Genomic DNA, 16,842 nt, shown 5'->3' on the forward strand with positions numbered 1-16,842 from the left:
CTCCCCATCCTGAGACCCTAAGTCATTGCCCACGAACACCCTCTCTGGCTCCTGATCAAGCTACTTAATGGCCATGATCCAAGAGACTCAGGAACAAATCTCAGAACCCAGTGGCTTTTGGGAGAAACCCACCCCACAGTAGGTTACTGTCGCCCGGCCACCCTGTGAGGGAAAGGGTGTTGTGCCTCCGCCTGCTCCCCTTAGGCGGCTTGGTGGCCAACATCCTCCAGAGGCCACTGAACAGTCAGATTTGAGCCCTCAGTGATGAGACACGTGGGGCCTCACAGGATGGGGGTTGAGCTAGCCTTTTCCTCCCCACCCCAACGAGACCCCAAGTCATCGCCCACAAATGGCCTTTCTGGCTCCTGATCAAGCTGCTTAACGGCCATGATCCCAGAAACTCAGGAACAAATCTCAGAATCCAGCAGGTTTTGGCAGAAATCCCTCCAGATTTAAGTGTTAAAATTTCGGACTTTCAAAATTGTGCAGCCACTACTGCAGCCACATGATATCATATGTTATTCATAACCAGCAGTAGAAAACAAATTGTCTACGGTTGCCTTTTTGGTAGATCTGAGTGTTGGGGTAAAATCTCAAATAATAATGGTGGATCTGGTGTCAAAATATTGAATGTACTCAAAGTAGTGAGAGAGTAATGTGGAAATCGTATGCCCCACAGGTAGGGTGAAGGTTTGGGATGGGGGTATACTGGGGTTGTTGGGGGTGGAGAATGGGCACTGGTGAAGGTATGGGTGTTTCATTGTATGACTGAGACTTAGACCCGAAAGCTTTGTAACTGCTCTCATGGTGATTCAATAAATAAAATGATAAAAAATGAAAAAAAAAAGGTGGAGTTCATGCCCAATTCAATCAGCTAATCAGTGACTGAATAGCAGTACTCCTACATAAAAAAAAGAATTCATAAAGTGGATGGAGAGACTATTTTGTGATCCTTTGTATCCACAATGGACTACATCTAAGCTAAGGTACAAATATGAAAACTATTTTTAAAGATAACATTCTCTTTTAAAATATGACCATTAAAAAGTTTCTTTTAAGATAGAACCATTTTTAAAAGTTTCCATTAAAATAGAATCCATTTATTCTTTCATTAAAAAATTTATTTTTGGTTGGGGGACATACCCAAGGGTGCTCAGCGATTATTCCTGGCAGTGCTAAGAGACCATATGTATTGCTAAGGGATCCAACCTGGATAATCCACCTACAAGGTAAGCTCCTTACTCACGGTGCTATCTCTCCTCTCAGATCCCATCCTTCTAATCCAATTTTATCCTCCTATGGTTCTGAGGTCTATCACTTAAAGAACCAATAAGAGTAGAAACTGATCCAGATTATCCTAATCTTACTGGCACATTTAATGTCACTGTAAATGTTTGCCACATGTCAGGGACTCTTTAAGCACTTTAGAAATCTGATCTCATTAAATCCTCAACTCCATTCTAATATGGAGAACATAAAATATCAATATATCCATTTTACAGATGAGGTGACCAAAGCTAAGTGGTTGTCCAAGGTCACACGGGAGGGATGTGGGGGAGAGCCACTTTATAACTCAGGGGTGGTGTTATGTTGTTGCTTCCTTAAAAAAAAAATCAACCACCTTAACAATTTTAGCCAGAAAGTTTCTGTAGGGTTCAGCATCCTTCCAAGCGGCTTTGAGACCATGAGGTTTCAAAAAAAAAAAAAATCAACCAAGGAAAGTTCATTTACTTACAGGAGGGAGCAGTTTTCAGTTTTTTGGCTAGCAGAGATTTGGCTTTGCCTTCCACCCCCAAGGCCACCGCAATAATGTTGTGAACGATGCTTGGGGCGTATCTCATAAGCAAAACTGCCCTTAGGTTCACATAGGTTTTTCCTCCGACAATAACTCTCACAGAATCATGGGCGTTTTTCTCAATCAGGTATCCGTAGAGTCGGCACAGAATCAGCTTGCTTCGTATGTAGTCTTCTAAAGTTGCCATCTCCTTGTCGGTGCTGTCATCCAGAATGATGACCACGTGCGCCTCGCGGAAGGCATCCTCCACCCGCGTGCAAATGGAGATGCTCTGGAGGAGGGGCGACACCAAGTTCTGAGCTTCTGCCATAAGGAGTTTGAGGTTTTCTTCTGTGTGCTTTTTGTCAAACAATGTTATGCTAATTTCTGTCTGCATTCCAAACACTTCACCACTTATTAGGATGGGAATGAGGTTGCAGCAAACTGGAGTTGAAGCACTAATGAAAAGGCAGAACTGGATTACAAACGGTTAAATCTCTCCCCACCCTCACACTTTACACCTTTATTCCTATGAGGGATTTCTGCAGGTGTATTGTTAAGATTAAATATCGGAAATGGGCAGATACAGCTCTATAGACACATTTAAATCCAACAATGAAAAGTAGAACAAAGACATTCTCATTACCACCTCTTCCTTCCTTTGGTCATCTGAAAACAATCTCTGCCAGAGATTATAAGGACTTTCAAATAAGAAAAAAATATACAAAAGAATAATTTAAAAGAATAGTTTCACATTATTTGGCATACTTTCATTTTCTCTTAAAACAGAAACAAATTCCATTTAACCACATCTCTTCATTTCATTCCCTTATCTACAAAGGGACTGTCTTCTCCAGTCCTTACAAAAGCAGCTGAGAATGGTCATAGGTGAGTATCAAACATCGAAACACAAGTTTAGTAACAGCAAACTTGTTTAGGTCATTACTACGGTTGTAATGATCTCTAAAGTCAGTACAAACTTGCATTTGTATGTTTCTAATTTCCATAATGAGTTTAAGAAGGGGTACAGAAGGAGTTTCAGTATGACATCATTTTAGTTTTTAAAACATTTGAATATGATGCAATATTTATTAAATATTAGTATGTCTCATATATATGATAATTACATCATTCTCAATTCTTTCTATCTCTGTTTTGGCCTACATCCAGTGGTGCTAGGGAAGGGATTATTCCCAGCAATGCTTGCGAGACCATATGGTGACAGGAATAGACCCAGGTGCCTGCAGGCAAGCATGTGCTTCAGAAATTTGAGCTATTGCTCCTGCACCATCATTCTCGATTTTTGTATCTGAACTATTTTAAAATAGCAAATATATTTTCTAAGAAGTATCTATGTTATAACACATAGACATGTGAGAAGAAAGGGCCAACTGGAGGAAGACAGGCAGTGACACCAAAAAGTATGTAAAGAGACAAGAAGAGAGGAACTAGTGACAACACAGATGGCTGGTGTCCAAGTATGAGGCAATGAGAAGCAAAAACAAGAAAGTTACAAAAACATGAGCAAGGAAGGAGGGTGGGAGGTAATGTTGCAGATAATGAGTATGTAAAGAAGAGTGAAGACCATGCTAGCAAGTGGGCAGAGATCGAGTGAAAAGAAAAGAGAAGAAAAGGCAAGAGATGGCAAAGTTGAACAAGAGAACAAGGCAGAACATGGCATAAGAGACAAACAGAATGAGTGGGTTGACATCAGAGGAAGGAGTAAGCCCCAAATATCACTGGGTATAGCCTTAAAAAAACAAAGTAAATCAAAGAGAAGACATTGAGGTACTCTTTCACCATCATTATCCTTTAAACATCATTATCTTTTAAACATCATTATCCTTTCAAAGACTAGAGGTGGCATAGGAACACTGGAGAAGGGTCATGGGTACTTTGGGGTGATGGGTACAATAATTTTGTACAAATGCTGTAAAATTTAACAGTATGGCAATAATATAAACAATAATAATTTTAAAATAAATATAAAAAACATGAAAATGTATATAGCTTGGTGCTAGACTGAGACTGTCCTACCTGGTAATCCAAACATGCAAGGACTTGGTGAGAATTTTTGGAGCTTTTTCCTCCAGCTCTTTTTCAATATGTGTCTTCAGGTTCTCTTCAGCAATTATCTTCATTAATTCTGATCTCATGCTAGAGGTGACACCATAGTAAAGCTAAATATTAGGAAATAAAAAGTAAAAAAGAAAAGAAAAGATAACTTATTGAAATGGCTGTAAGGAAAGTTGTATTTCAATCCAGAGTTGAGTAAAAAAAAAAAGAACCAATGGAATATTGTAGAAAACAAGTAATTTAAAAGCTAAAATAATGTAAGAAAATGACAATGTTTTACACAGATAAATCAGTGTAAATACCTGGGCATGTTCTAGGAACTCATTATATCCTCCCAGAAGAAAACCCTTTCCTCCACGATCCAAAAGCTCTCTCCAGATTATGGGTGAATCTTTGTGATTCCAATTATTCTTTTCGCACAAATCTTTCAGCCATTCCTATTGAAATATATTCCAAGTGAAGCCATCTACTAAATCTCTATCAGAATTCTATTCAATACCTTAGAATTCAACACAAAAAACGTTAGCTTGTATTTTATTCCGACTGTGTATACTAAGTCAATTTGGATGTCATTGAACTGTAAAACAGGTAAAACGGAGATGAGTTAAGCAACAAATTAATCAAATAAGGTAGACTCTTCATTCTCGACCATATAAAGGCAATGTAAGTCTCTCTCTTGCTGATAAATAATGTGCAAGTGTTTAGCTTATAGAAAAGTCAAGTATTCCATTATTTCCCCAAAATTCAACCTACTATATTCCCCCACTCTTCTTGATAATATTTATAGTTCTAGGGCAATTTACATCTGATAATGCTTCCAAATATGTAAGTATGGTTTCAGAATATAGTTCCATTCCAAATTAATGAGTTAGGATATGAGGGTGATCAGGCTGCGACATCTGTCACACCATTGATTGCCAGGGTTGATTTAGCTGATTGGGCTGGCTAGGCCAATGTCTCCTTCCTCCTTCACTGCTCTGGGAACTGTGTGAACTATTGAAGAGGTTGACTTTCCCCCGAATGAATACCTGCACTCTCCTATTAGGACCTCCAAACAAGCTCCCAAATGAATGAGCTAAAACTTATCTGAAGACTTTTTTTTAAAGTAATAATATATATTTTTTATTTGAATCACCATGAATTACAAAGTTACAAAAATATTCATGTTTGTGTTTTAGGTATATGTTGTTCAAAAACCAACCCCTTCACCAATTTCCATTCCTCTCCACTAATGTCCCCACTTTCCCTTCCACTTCCCAGCATGCCTCTGTGGCAGGCACTTTTCTCCTCCCCCATTGTCCTAGTACTTCCTTCCCTAACTTATCCCCCTCATCCCTATCCCAGTGCCAATTTTTCTACTGTAGATCAGTTCTTCTGCTCTTTGTTTTTATTGCCACTGGGCATTTGATATTCCTCTATGAGATTTCTGTATATCCCACATGAGAGAGAAAATTGAGTCTGTTCCTCTCCCTCTGACTAATTTCACTCAACAATATTCAACAAATAATACTGTCCAGGTCCATCCACATTGCATCGTTTTATCTTTTCTTAGGCTGCATAGTATTTATTGAATATATGTACTATAGTTTCTTTATCCAGTCATCTGTTCATGGGTATTTGGGTTGTTTCCATATTATGGCTATTGCATTCAGTGCTGCAATAAAAATATAGGAGAGTATATATCTTTTCTGATTTGTGCTTTTGGATCATTGGGGTATATTCTCAGGAGTAGAACTGCTGCTATTACTCCAGCCCAAATGTTGCACTGCACTGCACTGTCCTCCTGTTGTTCATAGATTTGTTCGAGCGGACCCAGTAACGTCTCCATCGTGAGCCTTGTTGTTACTGTGTTTGGCTTATCAAATACATCATTGGTAGCTTGCCAGGCTTTGCTGTGCAGCGAGATACTGTCGGTAGCTCGGTAGCTTGCTGGGCTCTCTGAGAGGGGCAGAGGAATCAAATTTGGGTCAGCCGCGTGGGCTGCATGGCAGGCAGATGCCCTACTCGTTGTGCTACCGCTCCAGCCCCTATAGAACATTTTTTTTTTCATATTCTTTATGGCCATTTGTAATTCTTCTTTGTAGAAGTTTCTGCTTATCTCTTCTCTCGTTTTTTTTTTTTTTATTAGTGAAGCACCATGAGGTACAGTTGTAGATTTACAAATCTTTGTGCCTGAGTTTCGGTCATACAATGATCAAATACCCATCCCTCCACCAGTGCCCATTTCCCCCCACCCTCCCTCCCACCCTGCCTCTGCGGCAGGGCATTCCCCTTTGTTCTCTCTCTCCTTTTGGGTGTTGTGGTCTGCAAAAGAGGCATTGAGTGGCAATCATGTTCAGTCCATAGTCTACATTCAACATGCATTTCCCCTCCTGGGAGGATCCTCCAAACACCTTTCATTTGGTGTTCCCTTCTCTATCTGAACTGCCCTTTCCCCTAGAATATCCGGCTGGCCTCTAAGTTATGGAGTAATCCTCCTGGTGTTGATCTCAGCTATTCTTAGGTATTGATCTCATATTTTGTTGCTTTATATCCCCTAGATGAATGCAATTTTTCTATGTCTATCCCTCTCTTTCTGACTCATTTCGCTTAGCATGATACTTTCCATATTGTACCACTTGTATGTAAATTTCATGACTTCATCTTTTCTAAGAGCTACATAGTACTCCATTGTGTAGATGTACCAGAGTTTCTTTAACCAGTCATCTGTTCTTGGGCATTCAGGTTTCTTCCAGTTTCTGGCTATTGTAAAGAGTGCTGCAATGAACAAACAAGTGCAGATGTCACTTCGACTACACATTTTTGCCTCTCTGGGGTATATTCCCAGGAGTGGTATCGCTGGGTCAAATGGAAGCTCAATTTCTAATTTTTTGAGAACCGTCCATACTGTTTTCCAAAAGGGCTGAACCAGTGGACATTCCCACCAACAGTGAAGGAGTGTCCCTTTCTCGCCATATCCGCGCCAGCATCGGTTGCTTTTGTTCTTTTGAATGTGGGCCAGTCTCTGAGGTGTGAGATGGTATCTCATTGTGGTTTTGATCTGCATCTCCCTGATGATTAATGATGTAGAGCATTTTCTCATGTGCTTTTTTGCCATTCGGATTTCTTCTTTGAGAAAGTTTCTGTTCATTTCATTGCCCCATTTTTTGATGGGGTTGGATGTTTTCTTCTTGTGGAGTTCCACCAGTATTTTGTATATCCTTGTTATCAACCCCTTGTCAGATGTGTATTCGGTGAATATCCTTTCCCATTCTGTAGACTGTCTTTGTATTTTGGTCACTGTTTCTTTGGAGGTGCAGAAGCAACAAGTACAACTAAATGGGCTACTTTAAGACAGGACAGGCCCCTCAAATACACCTAATTTCAACAGAACAATGGGACAAAATCCCATAACAGTAATCTCTCTCAATGTCAATGGGTTAAACGCACCAATTAAAAGACACAGAGTGGCTGGATGGATTAGAAAATTGAACACAACATTCTGCTGCCTGCAAGAAACACACCTTAACAGTCAAAGCAAACACAGACTCAGAGTCAAAGGCTGGAAAACAATCCTACAGGCAAACAGCTCCCATAAAAAAGCTGGGGTAGCCACCTTAATATCAGACCACATCGATTTCAGAGTGAAGAAGGTCATAAGAGACAGTGAAGGCCATTTCTTAGTGATCAAAGGATCTGTACAACAGGAAGAACTTACAATAATAAATGTATATGCACCTCTCGTTTTTTGATGTGTTGCATATTGAATTTTTCTCTTGTAGAGTTCCACCACTGCTTTATATATTTTGTATATTAATCCTTTGTCAGATGTAAGAGGTCATGTACTATTTTTTTTTAATTTTTCCTTTTTTTGATGTATTTTTTAAATTTTATTTTTATTTTATTTTATTTATTTTTTATTAGTAAAACACCATGAGGTACAGTTATAGACATATAAATTTTTGTGCTTGAGTTTCAGTTATACAATGATCAAGTACCCATCCCTCCACCAGTGCCCATCCTCCACCACCACGGGTCCCAGTATCCTTCCGACCCCCCAGACACCCCCCCAACACTGCCTCTGTGGCAGGGCATTCCCCATTATTCTCTCTCTCTTCTTTTGCGTACTGTGTTTTGCAAGAGAGGCATTGAGTGGCAATCATGTTTGGTCTATAGACTACTTTTAGCATGCTTCTCCCACCCTGGGAGGGTCCTCACAACACCCTCTATTTGGTGCTCTCTTATAGTAAATGTTGAAAGTAAAGTAAAAGTAAAGTAAAGGCCCTCCTGTTGATCATCGATTTGCTCGAGCGGGCCCAGTAATGTCTCCATTGGAGACTTTGTTGTTACTGTGTCTGGCATATCGAATACTCTCGGTAGCTTGCCGGGCTCTCCGAGAGGGGCGGAGGAATCGAACTCTGGTCGGCCATGTTGGCTGCGTGCAAGGCAGACGCCCTACCCGCTGTGCTATCGCTCCAGCCCTAAATGTTCAAAAACACTAGTAATATATATTTAATTTCCTGATTAAAATTTTCATTTATAAAAAAAAATCCTTTGTCAGATGAGTGGTGAGCAAATGTCTCCCAGTTTATGGGCTGTCTTTGTATTCAGGTCATCATTTCCTTTGATATGCAGAAACTTCTTGTTTAATATCGTATTTGTTTATCTCTGCTTTAGTTGCTTGGTTAGTGGCATTTCATCCTTAAAGATGCCTCTAGCTTCAATGTCATGGAGAGTTCTGCCTATATTTTCCTCTATGAACCTTATGAATTGAAGTCTGATATCTAGAACTTTAATCCATTTTTATTTGGCATCCTGTGCATGGTGTTAGAAAGACATCTGAGTTCATTTTTCCCTGCAATGGCTGACCAGTTTTCTCAACACCACTTGCTGAAAAGGCTCTGTTTTTTACACTTCATATTTTTTTGCTTCTTCTGAAAACAAAAAATATCCTCATTTTTTAAAGATTAAGTCATCATCTGGTATAAACAGTTCAAGTTATCCAATGAGTAGAAACAGACAGCAGCATTCTCATGAATAAAGTACATGGGAACATTCTTTGGAGGCATGTGTAATGAAACATCTAACAAACAAAATCTTAGAAACTAATTTCCCTTGATGTTAAAGATCTATCTGTATCCCATCTTAAAGGAAACATTGCTACTGTGAGGATTTCAGAAGGATATTGGCGAAGTGCTTGGCCAATGAAGGGGCAAGACTCTACTCGCTGCCCCCCAAACCATCAGGGACCAGAGATATAGTGGAGTCCTTAAAGCATTAGCCTTGAATGTGGCTAATCCTGGTTTGATCTCCCCTGCTAGTCCCCCTAGCACTGCCAGAAGTGAACTCCTGAGCAAGAGACGGGAGTAGCTCCTGAATACTCTACTGGGCATGACCCAAATGATGGTTTTGCGGAGATGCCCACAAAACAAAACAAAAACTCTCAAACAAAAAACCAGCCAAGATCTTTAGCCCCAAGCAGGCATACTGGTGTCATGGCAGGAGTGGGGAGAATAGGCATATGTGGTTTAAATGGCCTTCAGAATCTTGGAGAAAGTTACTGCTCACAAGAAATGAAACAGGAGTGTCTGATCTGCATGAAAGGAAATTGAAGAAAAGATTTTAAAAAAAATAGAAATGGGCATGCTGTAGCAGATATATGGTTATGGAAGATTGAAAAATGTATCAACCAACCATGTTTTCTGGAAAATCCTGGAAGTTACAACAGTATCAACAAAGTCACAAGGCATGCCCTGGTGAGGAGTTGCAGAATAACAGAGAACCCAGGGTATCTATCCTAGACTAGTGATGTTAAAGGACATGATACTTCTAAAAGAACTCCCTGGCAATGAGGAAGGCAGAATCCTGAGATTAAAAAAGACCCAGGAGTAGTGCCCCCATCCATGTGAAAACACTATCACAAAGCCCAGCAGATCCATAATGGGATGCTGTGCCTTCACTCACCAGAGCTGATTTTGTCATTGCTGCTATGAGATGTCTAGTGTGACAAACAGGAGACACCAATGTTAACCCTCAAACATGAGCACTATCCTTTGAAGACACCAACCAGTCTTTTTTTTTTATTGAATCACCATGAGAAACAGTTACAAAACTTTCATGTTTGAGTTTCAGCTATACAATGATCAAACACCCATCTTTCCACCAGTGAACATTTTACACCACCAATGTCCCCAGTATTCCCCCCTCTCCTTTCCAACCCTCTGCCTACATCTGCAGCACTGTGGCACTGTCCTCCTGTTGTTCATCGGTTTGCTCGAGCGGGCACCAGTAATGTCTCCATTGTGAGACACGTTGTCACTGTTTTTGGCATATCAAATACACCATGGAGAGCTCGCCAGGCTCTGTCATGCGGGCGGGATACTCTCGGTAGCTTGCTGGGCTCTCTGAGAGGGACAGCGGAATCAAACCTGGGTTGGCCGCATGCAGGGCAAACGTCCTACCCGCTGTGCTATAGCTCCAGCCCTACATCTATGAAAGATAATTTTCCCCATACTCTCTGTCTACTTTTGGGCATTATAGTTTGCAATATAGATACTGAGAGGCTATCACATTTGGTTCCTTATCTACTTTCAGCACACATTTCCCATCCCGAACAATTCAATCATCAATGACTTAGTGATTCCTTCTCTATTCTAGCTGCCTTCTTCCCCAGCTCATGAGGCAGGATTCCAACTATTGGGCAATATTCCTTGTCCTTGTGTCTACTGTCCTTACCAACCAATCTTTTGAGGGAAAGTTATATTTCATCATTTCCACCCCAGAAAGTTTAAATAAAATTATTTTTATTCTATTAAATTTATAGATAATTGCCTTTCCTATTGTCAGGATTTTTGGCCAGAACCCTGTTAATATAGAGGATTGTTAAAACAATTTTAATCTACCAGCATATTGTTTTGCATTAACTCACTCTGAACCAATGGAACCAATTTAGAGTAAAGGATAATGAGGCACTGGGCATATAACCATGGGATCTACTAGCCCTGTCATATATTATACCACTTTGAAGTTTGACAGAGGAATGGAAAAGCGGTAAAGATGAAGACACCAGTTTGGAGTTGATATTTTGCAAGGATGGGGCACCAGCTTTTCAGGATGTAATATACACCACAAATTAATGTAATATTTTACCACAATAGGTAGAATACATAAATTTAGGAGACAAGGGAGTAGAATTAAGAATTAGTCTGCTTACCACCACTCCAGTAACACAAGAAAAGAGTTTATTTTTTAAAGAGTTAAGGAAATTTCATAGTGAATTATAGGAAAGAAAGGTTTAATATTGGTTATAACCCTGTAATTAAAAGCAGTGGAAATTATAGTTCATTTAATTAATGCCAACCAGAGATCTGTTCTGAGATATCCTTGTTACATGAGATATATAAATATAAAAAGTGTAAATGGTGTGTTGAGTAGTTCCTGTCACACACATTTTCAGGATAGTTCTTCATGACCAAAGATCCAGGTACACTCGGCTGCTGATGGCCCAGTTTTCTCCAGAGGCAGATATCAACCAAAGATAGTTTTCTAGCCTACAGTCAAGCCACTTGTCTGGGGTAGTCTGTATTCAGTGACTGTTTGCTTTGGGTACAAAAGTCCAGTCTCTTTGCTTGTTAACTTGGGATACTTCTACAGGGCCCTATAAATTTGAATTTCCTGTATGAGAAATTGAGTCTTCTGCTGCAACTCTGCTGCAGCTCAGCTTCTTCTATTTTCCAGTCCTACTCCCATATTCCTCTCAAGATGTTCTCACAGGCACTCCTAAGAAAAGCAACACCTTGACCCAAATCCCATCTCAATCTGTTTCTGGGGAAACAGAGATCCAGAGAAGAGTGTTTCAATAAACAAGAGTTTCATGCCATTGGAAATCAATACAGAAGGATGATGAAAAATTAAACAGTGTAAGATGTTACTTGGATTCTAGGGGGAAAAACAGCCAAATGTATTCTACTTACAAGTTATGGCCTCATTTATTCTACTAAGAATTTGGAAAAAACATAATGTTTTGAAACTGAGAGGCAGGGATTTGTTTAATTAGTGTTAAAATATCAGTAGCACACAAACATTAATTATTTAAAGCTTACTGTATATATAATAGCTAATCATATTAGAACATATTTTTGTACATATGTAAGTTTAACAAACTGAAGGGGCTTCTTACCTCCCAAACATTAGGATGTTGTGTGATTTTATGTATCTGAAAATCAGGAAGATTCTTGTGTAAATAGTCTGCCAAAATTTCTGCTTTAGCATAATATGGGCAATCTGCTCTACCTAAAAGAGTTCAAATTAGCAATGTTATTTTTGTCATGCAGAAATTACCTAATATTTGCTAAATATTTAGATAGATATTTAACATATGATTATAGATTATAGTCATATTTTATAATACATTGTATGCATGAACATTTTGGTTTTTATCATAAAAACAACAGAAATTACTGGCCAGAGTGGCAGTAGAATGGGATAGGGTGCTTGTTTTACATGTAGCTAAACCTAGGTTTGGTCACTAGTACTGCATAAGGTCCCCCAAACCCTGCTAGGAATGATCCTTGAGTGCAGAGCCAGGAATAAGCCCTGAGAACCATCAGGTGTACCCACCTCTCCAGTTAAACAAACTTTATAGGTTAGAATTTTAATAGAATGTAGAAAGGAAAAATAGATTTGAAAATTCCTTTCCTCTGTGGGGCTGGTGTTGGAATAGCAAAAGCCTGTAACAACTGTACTATGAACAAATTTGTAAACCACAGTGTTTAAATTTAAAAAAAAAAGAAAATATTTCCTCTTCCTATGTAGTATGCTAGACCTCACTTCATTTAAGATGTTGTTATACTATTTATTTAGCATGAACCTCTGACAGTGAATTATTCATTAGTAACCACTAAAAAGCATTGTGAAGTGAGGGACAACAGTAAAATCACAGGCAGATCTATTATGTGTGATAGAATATACCAAGGAAGGACAAGATGAGTGAGAGAGAAAAATCTGAGTTATAACTTCTATTTTCTGGCATGGTTAGATGATTCTGGAAGAAATCATAGGTGAGAAGTTAAAGTATAGACAAGTGTAGTTGGCAGTATGTATTTCATATCTATTTAACATCCTTGTCTTGGTCACTATCCTGAGCTGACTGGAGTACTCTGATGATCGTCTCCCTGGCCTAAGGATAAAGGAATGGGGCCACAGGCTGGTAATTAGTGGCCCTTTATTCAAATCTCTCAGCATTATTCTAGAATAATCATGAAGGGTTAGGGAGCAGCAATTACACATAGGTTTGGTAGAACATTAACATAAACAGTGAACAGATGTAAAGCTCCTCTTCAGGGGAAATTCTTCTAGGAGATGCACCAAAGGACAGAATTTCATGTAGTGGTTCCAGCACTCTAGATTCCTACTAGGAGATCCACTCAAGGGTGGAATTCCATCTAAGGCCACATTGCTTTCTTCTTTCTTTTGCTGGTAATCCATCTAAATAATCATATTAAATTTACTTCTTAATATTTCTGGTCATTTTTGTATGAACACAGTAAGAGATATAGGTTTTTATCTATACCCTAGATTAAGCTTAAAAGGTGACTGACTATTCCTGGGGACATCTCTCTATATATCCCAGACTACAGTCCTCAAGTCACTTTAGCTTTTCCTAACCCCAACAGGGTCCTTATTCAATTACTTCTTTTAGGGTCATGACAAAGTTTGTTCCATGACCATACTCTTAATCTATCATACTTCTTATGGTGCTTAGGCTTTCCCTGCTTGAAGTAAGGGTAGCTTATGGTTTGCCCTGGGAATATCCATGTCCCTCAGCGGGACTCAGAGTGTTAGGAACAATGGTCAAGTCAATATGACAGATGCTCAGGAGTCAATATTATTTGGAGTCAATTTACTCCCATTTACTACCTTCTTGTGTTTATACAAAAAGGATATTGCTCTAAAATAAAGTATGCAAAGGACATAACGGAAAGAGAAAAAGCAATATTTTACTTACATATACAAAAATTCAGAGCCATCAGATGATTTGACTTTATAAGTTACAGTGTCTGATTTGGAGATATTTGTGAATAACAGATAGGGGAAGAAGAGCACAATGGAGAGGTTAAAGATAAACAGTGAGGATTGGGAGTGCCCTGATGGAATTGGGTGTGCCTCGGGAGCACTGTGGTGGGTGTAACTCAATATACCTAAGCTCCCTGTGGGAGGAGAAAGAACAAATCAATGTTAACCCTAAAATGCTTAGAAGTATAATCCAACAACATTCTTCTCCAGTTAGTCCCAAATGCAAGTGATCCATTTCTAGGGGCTCTTTTCTATTATACTTAAACATACTCATTATATGTAAATTAATCCTATATAAAGGCCCATGTGCCCTTTTAATTTATTGCCTTAAACCTGCCTTTTTTTTCAAAAAAGTTGTTTATACTTGCCATGCCCTCTTCTTCACTTTACTTAGTTCTCACCCAGCTTCAAGTTGGCTTTTCCCACAATTCTTTTTTTTTTTTTTTTTGCCTTTTGGGTCACACCCAGCGATGCTCAGGGGTTACTCCTGGCTCATGCACTCAGGAATTGCTCCTGGCGGTGCTCGGGGGACCATATGGGATGCTGGGAATCGAACCTGTGTCGGCCATGTTGGCTGCGTGCAAGGCAAATGCCCTACCCGCTGTGCTATTGCTCCAGCCCCTTTCCCACAATTCTTAACAGTCACTAAGGACCTTTATCTTACTAAATCCCAGGAACTTGTTGTTTATTTGTTTTGTTGGGCCACATTCCAGTGGTTCTCAGAGTTTACATCGGGCTCTAAACTCAGGGATCATTTCTGGTCTGGCTCAGGGGACCATATGTTGTTTCTAGGGATAGAACCAAGGTCAACCATGTATAAGGCAAGCACCGTACCTGCTCTAGTCCCTCTAATATGTACTTTAAGAATTATTTTCTTATTGACCCTGGTCCTTGGCAGAATTTGTTGCTCTCTACCCTTTTAAAATACCCACTATAGTGAGGGCATTTTTCTGTTTTCCTTTCTATTACTCTGGCCATTCCTCACTGTATTACTATCTTCCTTTTTTAATTTTTCTCCTTGGTAAAATTAATTTTTTTATTTAAATTTCTGTGAAATACACATTTACAACCTTGTTCATGGTTGAGTTTTGGTCATACAATGTTGCAACACCCATCCCTTTACCAGAGTACATTTCCCACCACCAATATTCTCCATTTTCCTCCTGAAAAATCCACCCGGCCTCCCAGTCTGCCTATATAGAAAGCACTTCTCCCCTCAATCTCTCCTCTCTCTTCTTTCTCTCTATCCTTTTTCTCTCTCTCTTTCATCACTCTATCTCTCTCTCCCCTCTCCCTCTATCCCTCCCTCTCCATCCCTGCACCTTTTGGGCATTATGGTTTGCAATACAGGTGCTGAAAGGTTATCATCTCTTTATGTAGGTCCTTTTTTTTTTAACCTATTAATAAGCCTAACATCCTATAAAATATTTCATTTTAATACGTCACCTACATGTTCTTTCTGGCCAATATTTCAAGTAGCAATTTATGTTTTAAATTTAGACCTACATCTTTACATAGAATCTATATCTTGTATTTTTTCATCTCCTTCTGTATGCCTCATCAACATAGACTCAGCATGTCCATAATGTCTTTTCATCATTATCCCATTAAATATTTCTTTTTTATTAGTTATCTATGAGTTTTCAAACTAGTAAGAACACTCTTTTGCTCCCCCCCCCCCCCCCCCCAGTGAGTCCTTATCTATCTACTTATTCAAACTACTGCTTTGGTAGAATTTTATTTTTCTTCTCAAACTTTCTTGACCCAGTCAGACATCAAATTTGTAGATTCTGCCTCTCGCCTCTTTCTCCAATTACTTATTTCATTCCCACTCTCTCATCCTAGCCTAGGACTCAATTATCTTCTTTCTCGGCTATAGTCTAAGTCTTCTAACTGATCTCTTGGCATCCAGCCTTTCTCTTCCCACACAGCAGCAACAATAGTCAGATAAAACACAAATTTGATCATGTTCTTTCTTTCCAAAAACCTTTCAAGTACTTTAAAGTCTAAACTACTGAACGTGACTCATAATAATGGTACATTACCTAACTCTGGCTTCAGTCTACGATACTGTCTTCCATGCATTTCACTCCATTCTTACTAACTCTATTGTGATGCTCTCTTATTCTGTATTCTCAATTATCATTACCAAACCAGCTTTCCTTATTCTAATTCCATTTCCTATTACCCATGCCTAAATTATTTCCTCTCTTTTAGGCATTTCATTTTTTTAGGTCTTTAGCTAAAAAAAAATCAGTCCCTCTAAAAAGGTCCTGCCATCCTGGATAATGTCAGCCACTGCTCTTCAGAACCCTGCCTTCTCACTGCTACAAACACAATTATTCCTTCTAAGTTAGCTTACCATTATTTTCCAGTACCATCAGTGGATAATCCGAAATATTCTAAATAAACAACCATGTCAATGTCTCTTTGGTATGACTTTCAGGTCCCAAACCTTCACAAAATGGGCTGCTCTAACTTCTCCCAGAGCCCCCATGTATATCTCTCACTGAAGTTGTGAATCCGTATCAGAATTACTTGTTTACATGGTCCTTTTACTTCATACGACTGGACGTTCCTCGAAGTCAGGGGCATTTCTCTATCCTCACCATTCCACGCCCCCTCCACCCTACACTGTTTCTCCAGGGTCTAGTACTGCTTTGCAGAATCCCAGAGTCCAATAAACATCTATAACGGAATCCATAAGAGAGCCTGGGGCGGTCCCCACCGAGGCTGGGAACTGCAACTGGAAGAGGAAGTAGGAGGTAGTAACAACTTGTCAGTGTTTTGAGTGATCTGATCACTCACCCGCCAGCACGAATTTCGCCATCGAGCAGCCGCCCCCTAGAGGCTACAGAACCGCGTCTCGGGGGTTTCCAGGCAACCCAGCATCAGGGGCTGGCGCAGGCGCACTCCGAGAAGGCGCGAGCCAGCATGGG

General features: G+C 39.6%; 1 protein-coding gene across 1 annotated transcript in view; it reads right to left on the reverse strand.

The window, feature by feature from the left end:
• The window catches only part of MDH1B (malate dehydrogenase 1B), a 58,601-nt gene extending 41,828 nt beyond the window's left edge, over window positions 1–16,773 (reverse strand). The window contains exons 1-5 of the mRNA XM_056111974.1: window positions 16,712–16,773; window positions 12,009–12,121; window positions 4,153–4,287; window positions 3,812–3,954; window positions 1,736–2,232 (exon numbers count right to left, since the gene is read on the reverse strand). Of these exons, the coding sequence (XP_055967949.1) occupies window positions 1,736–2,232; window positions 3,812–3,954; window positions 4,153–4,287; window positions 12,009–12,121; window positions 16,712–16,733 (910 nt within the window). The 5' untranslated portion in view covers window positions 16,734–16,773. The remainder of the gene's footprint in view (window positions 1–1,735; window positions 2,233–3,811; window positions 3,955–4,152; window positions 4,288–12,008; window positions 12,122–16,711) is intronic.
• Window positions 16,774–16,842: the final 69 nt, after the last annotated feature.

This window comes from Sorex fumeus, unplaced genomic scaffold (genome assembly GCF_029834395.1).
Source record: "Sorex fumeus unplaced genomic scaffold, SorFum_2.1 ptg000014l, whole genome shotgun sequence".
Taxonomy (NCBI): Eukaryota; Metazoa; Chordata; class Mammalia; order Eulipotyphla; family Soricidae; genus Sorex; species Sorex fumeus.